A 5,843-nucleotide genomic window follows, 5' to 3' on the forward strand; every position below is an offset into this window, starting at 1 on the left:
TCTTAAGGGCCTAAATTCTTATTTTAATTTCAACAAGAGGCATAATGGCCTAAGGGAACTCAATACTTTCTGATATTTAATATATGAAATACTTGCTTATTTACCTTTAGTGTTAAGTCTATTTAATTTCCATTATTTTCTAGCGTTACTCCAATCAGTATAATAGATTTTTGTTAATTTCTTTTGCATAAATAAATACACACTAGTTAGAATATTAAAAATTTTGATCAGTGGGCATGACTTGTTGAGCTATGTTGGCTCACACCTATTTTGCATTATATTTCAAGTCAGAGAAAGGGTGAGGAGTCAGTTGAGTAGCTGAGGTTATAGGTTTTGATTTTTTTTAGTTTGTATAGGTATTTTGTAGTTTTTTGGTTTTTAAAATTTATGTAGTCATGACTATTCTATGTTTTATTCTAATGTGGTTATAGTCATGCACAATAATATATGTAATGCAAAAAACTGATAAGTGGTCTAACCAATAATATTTGGAATCATCAAAATAATAGATCGAGCCCACGGATTTTAACAATCTCTCACTTTTTTGATAATGACAAGCATTGTTGGTTCTTTCAAGTTAGTATTTTATTTTCCTGCATAGGTCTTCCCCATAGAATGTACATTCTTAATTATTGATAGGAGAGTATATATATATATATATATAATTTAAGATGACTATTAATAATGGAAAAACAAAATCAACCAAAATAGCAAAATGAGTAATGTACTAATAAAAGGCAGACAATACAACCAAATAGTACAATTACCCATTTCTTCCTCTTTAACATCACAAAGAAAAAAATTTGATAGGAAGTAAAAAAAATTATAGAAAAGACCAAAAATTGACTATAGAATAAAATAATATGACACCAAAACTAATTAGTACTCTTATGATCCATGAAGTAATAGTAGTAGGAATGTTTTTATGCCATACCATGATAAAGACTTTAGAAGTAGTATATTTAGTTATAAAAGTATTCCTAGCATCCTTAATTTTGAAGACACCGTTGCTAGTCATATTTCACACCAAAAAATCATCAGCTTAAGTATTTAAAGGAATTTCGAAGATATGAGTAATGATGGATTCACGAATAACTTGAGCAAGTTTCAGATAATCCCGACAATTATTCTCAATAAAATTGTTAACCTTGGTAGCATAAATGGAGTTTGAATGAAGCATAAGATCAATAGAAGTTTGACCCAGCCAATGATCCTGCATAAATAAAATATTAGCACAGTCAATACACCAAATAATATAAGGCTTTTGAATTGGGTATAAAGCTAGCTCCAAAATATGAAAAGATTTCACACTTTCTATGTGCAGATGATGTGTTATTGTTTTTGATTGCATCCACTAAATCAGCTTGTATTATGAAGAAAATCATGGATGAATTTTGCGCCTGGATAGGCCAGAAGGTGAACAAAATGAAATCTCAAATTTTATTTTGGAAATCTATGAATTGAAGGAGAAAGAAGAAGATTGCTAAGATGTTGGGTTTTATTATTGTTAAAGTAATACATTATTTGGGTGTGAAAATGGCTATGAGGACGTTAATAAGTTTTGATTTCCAAAACATTTTAGATCATGATTTGGAAAGGTTAAATGAATGGGGTAACAGATGTCTTTCATTAATAGATAGAACTCTCCTTATTAAAAGTACTTTCTTTTACTTCTTATTTTTTTGTCAAATCATTTGTTAGTACCTAAGGGTTTACTAAATGAGTTGGACAATATATGTAAAGAGTTTTTATGGCCCAAAGAAAAAGGAAGGAAAGGTTTACATTATGTGTCTTGGACATAGCTATACAAACTCGAAATTCTTGGAGGATTGGGTCTTCATTCTTTGGTTGATAAAGTGGACCCATTGAGATATAGAATTACTTGGAAATTTTTTTAGCCTTTATCTTTATTTAATCGAATTAACATTTTGAAATATGGTAGTAATATTTGGAATGCTAATATTAAAAGGGTAAATTCCTCATCTTGGCAGATTTTGGTGGAGGGAACAAAGCACTTAAAGAACATTATATGGAAATTGGAAAATGGAAACAAAGTGAGCATCTTGAATGATGTTTTAATCTTTGATAAGTCTCTTAATAAGTAGCCAAAATTTGTTACCTATTCTGATTTACAATTTGCATCAGTTCAGAAGTTTATTTCAGATGGTGGAAGTTGGAATCGTTATGAGCTCCAGAAATTTTTTGATGAAGAACTTGCTTTTATTATTATGCAGGTTCTCGTATTTCCTTATATGGGGGAAGATTGTATTGAGCTAATTAATCAACAATAGGGGAGATCTGTCACAACCTTATCATTTGAAGCCTCAACAAAATATGGAGAATATCAAAATTTTCCAAAATTATTAGCTTGATTGGGAAATTTAAGCTTATTCCTAAGGTTGAAATGTTTTTGCGGAGACTATGTAAAGATGCTCTTCCTACTAATTCTTTTCTTAACTATAGAAATCTATTAAAATCAAATTATTATGCTAGTGGATGTCATTAGGTGGAAAACCAATTGTATATTATTGTTAAGTGTAAATTCTTAGTTGAGATTCTTAACAAGCTTTGTGAATGGGGTTTGCAAGTTCCTATTTTTAAATATTTTATTGGATGTTTATATGAGCTTAAAAGGATTTCTAATTTTAATTTGATCATAGTGAAATGATAATGTATAGCTATTTTTTTATTCTTTGAAAAGTTAGAATCAAATAAAGCTTAGGTTGGATTCAACTTCTACAAATTTTATTGCATCAAATGTTTTTGCAGCATTAATATAGCCAGCTAAATATTTGATGCTAGAAGACTGGGTTGCTAATCTCCTTTTGGAGTCCATTGATGTTTGGAATTGGAATTCCCCATCGCTAGATTGGATCAAAATCAATGTGGATGCATCTCTTATGAAATTATATAATACGGGAATTGGTGTTGTTATCCAAGATCATAAGGGATGGTTTCTTTGGGCATTTGGGTAGCATGTGAAACATTTGGATGCTGCTCATCTAGAGTTAGATGCGGTTCTCTTGGTTAGAGAGCATATCTAAAGTTGGATGTTTCAATACAAGGGGGTAATTATTGAAGGGGATAACTCCAATTTTATCAAGTGACTTCGAGATTCAATGAAGAAGGCAAAATTGCAGCAAGATCGATTTTTGAATAAGGAGTTTTTTTCTTAAATGATTTCAATAATGTTATTTTTCACTGTACTTCTAAAAATTCTAATGAAGTGGTAGATAATTGTGTCACTTTATCTTTATGAAGTAGCTTTGTTTTTGATAGCATTCCTTCTTCTTTGTTTTACTTGTTAAAGAAGGAATATACAATATTCCTAGTAGTTTGTAATAGTATTTATTATAATGCAATTTACAATCTTCAAAAAAAGAAAAATATAAGGCTTAGCTTCCCATTTGAATTACAAAGTATTTTCCAAACCATAGAATCCCCCTTGTTATAAGTACAAATGGTAGGATGTTTGCCAACACAGTATTTCAAAGTCATAAACTTGGACCAAAGACTAGTTTAAGAAAGAAAATTAAACCATAATTTAAAGGAAAATGTGTGGGTTAAATCTACTGCCTTCTTGCACCCCAAAGCACCTTCTTCCAAAACACCATAATTGTTCTAAGAAGTCCATATGATTTTGGAATTATCACTTTTATCTTTCCAAAAAAATATATTGATCATTTTTCAAGTCTATTACCAACAACAGTAGCAAGCTGAGAATTCTGGAAGATATAAATAGGTAAGGAGCAGAGTACACTCTTGTTCAACACCAATCTACCGCCAAAGCTAAGGAAATTAAATTCCCAAGAGTTAATAATATTATTCTTTTTTTTTTGAGGAAAATGCATTAAATAGCATCAAAAAGAAAAAGAGCAAAGAAATTATTACAATCCTACTGAGCCAAAAATAGTTGATTCCTCCTTTAACAAAGACATGAATAAAGGAGGAATCTTATTAATAGTAATGTCATCCCAAATAAAATGGCTCATAATACCAAAGTTTGCACTTAAATCTGCCAATTTGTTACAACTTCTATGAACACAATTGAAAATAACGTTGTTGAACTCACCAAAAAGATAAGTATCTTCATACCTTGTGTTTCCTTTATGTTTGGCCTTCTTCAAGAATTCCATGACATTATGATTGTCACCTTCTATGATAATACCTTTATATTTAAACATCCAATCTTTCAACACTTCCTTAATGGATTGAGTAGCCAAAAGTTCCAAGGAATAAATATCCCAATGGATATACGGTTCCCCAAATGCTAGAAGGAATCTTCCTTTGTGATCATGGAAAACTCCTCCAATGCCGGCTTTATAATTGGAAAGAGGAGAAGCAACTACATTTACTTTGAGCGAATCGGGTGGAGGGGGATGCCAATGAGAAAAAGACAACCGTGATGGTTGGTTGACATGCCATGTACCCAAGTAATTACTAATCCCTTAGATAGAATTTGAAGCATAGATTATTGCATTGGAAGCAATATACAATGAGCTATCATCCTTTCCATTATGAATTAGATTATTCCTTGACTTCCATGTCCTATATACCACTGTACAATAAAGATTAATCATAAAGGGAATTAGAAGAGAAAGGTGCTTACAGCAATCATATAAGGAATCAAATTCCTTGAAAGTAAATCCCCATTCCTTGATTTGTGAAAGAACTTCCTTCAGCTTATGGAAATTTGCTGTCAAATGGTCTTTGTTTTCAGCAACATTACAGTTTCTTGGGCAAAGATTGATCCTTTGCAATCTTCTATGTTCAAGGAATTCATTGGTAGGCAAGCCATTATTATAAATCCTCCACCAAAAAGTCTCCACCTTTGGATTGAGTTTAGCTTTTTTGATCCAGCTCCAGAAATGATCAGAAAGAGTATGGTTTACCGAATTTTCAAAAACCATAGATGATAAGGATCTTCCATTGACCTGTAGCAAGAGTTTCATTTTATCTCCTCCCTGATCACCCGAGTTAATGGTTTGTAAAATAAGATTTACAAGATCTTCACCCATAATCCTTCTCATTTGCTCCACGTTCCTGCTTCCATTCTCTATGAGGTTGGAAACCAAAAATATTCGATCATCTATAGGAGTAATAAATGTTGGCCACTTGTTAATACATTTGTCTAAGATCCATGTATCTTTGAAAACATCAATGTCATTACCATTTGCCACCCTCCATCTAATAAATGACCTTAATGACTTTCCACCTATCTTCAAGATTTTCCAAGAATTAGAACCAGAGTTTTCCAAATCTACCTTATCAAGAAGATTTCCATATTTTGGAAAGAAGACTTTATGAAGAAAGGAATCTTTATCATACATATATTTCCAAGCCAATTTGGATCTCAAGGGGCCAACTTTAGTAGAACAAGAGTGAAGAGCTCGTCCTCCCCATTTGGTTGGTAAACACATAGTTAACCAACTAACATAATTTAATCCATATCCAACATTAGCTTTGTTCCAAATAAAGTTCCTACAAATCTTATCCACCTCATCAAGAATACTCTTTGGCACAAGAGAGTTAGTACAATGAAAATTGGTGAAGGAAAGCAAAATCGTTTTGGATAAAAGAAATTTTCCTGCCAAGGATATCATCTTACTTCCCCAAATATTAGTCATCTTCAAGGTTTTATCAACAATAAAAAAGAAGTCTTGTTTGACTATGAAAGTGCTCAGATGACACTAGAAACTGCTCTGATACCACTTGAAAGTTTGTTAGGGATGTTAAGCCCTATAGAACTGGCCCAAGGCTAACCAAGAGGGGGGTGAATTGGTATTTAAAAAATCTTTAAGCAAAGCACAAATACAAACCAAATCACCACAAAGAAAAAACGT

At 31.7% G+C, this 5,843-nt stretch overlaps 1 protein-coding gene across 1 annotated transcript; it reads right to left on the reverse strand.

Moving 5' to 3' along the window:
* Positions 1–4,448: 4,448 nt before the first annotated feature.
* LOC110097131 lies at positions 4,449–5,420 on the reverse strand. Its single transcript, XM_020823376.1, has one exon. The coding sequence runs from the start codon at positions 5,418–5,420 to the stop codon at positions 4,449–4,451; it is 972 nt and encodes a 323-aa protein (XP_020679035.1).
* Between the last annotated feature and the right edge of the window lie 423 nt (positions 5,421–5,843).

Source organism: Dendrobium catenatum, unplaced genomic scaffold, assembly GCF_001605985.2.
Source record: "Dendrobium catenatum unplaced genomic scaffold, ASM160598v2 fragScaff_scaffold_1232, whole genome shotgun sequence".
Classification (NCBI taxonomy): Eukaryota; Viridiplantae; Streptophyta; class Magnoliopsida; order Asparagales; family Orchidaceae; genus Dendrobium; species Dendrobium catenatum.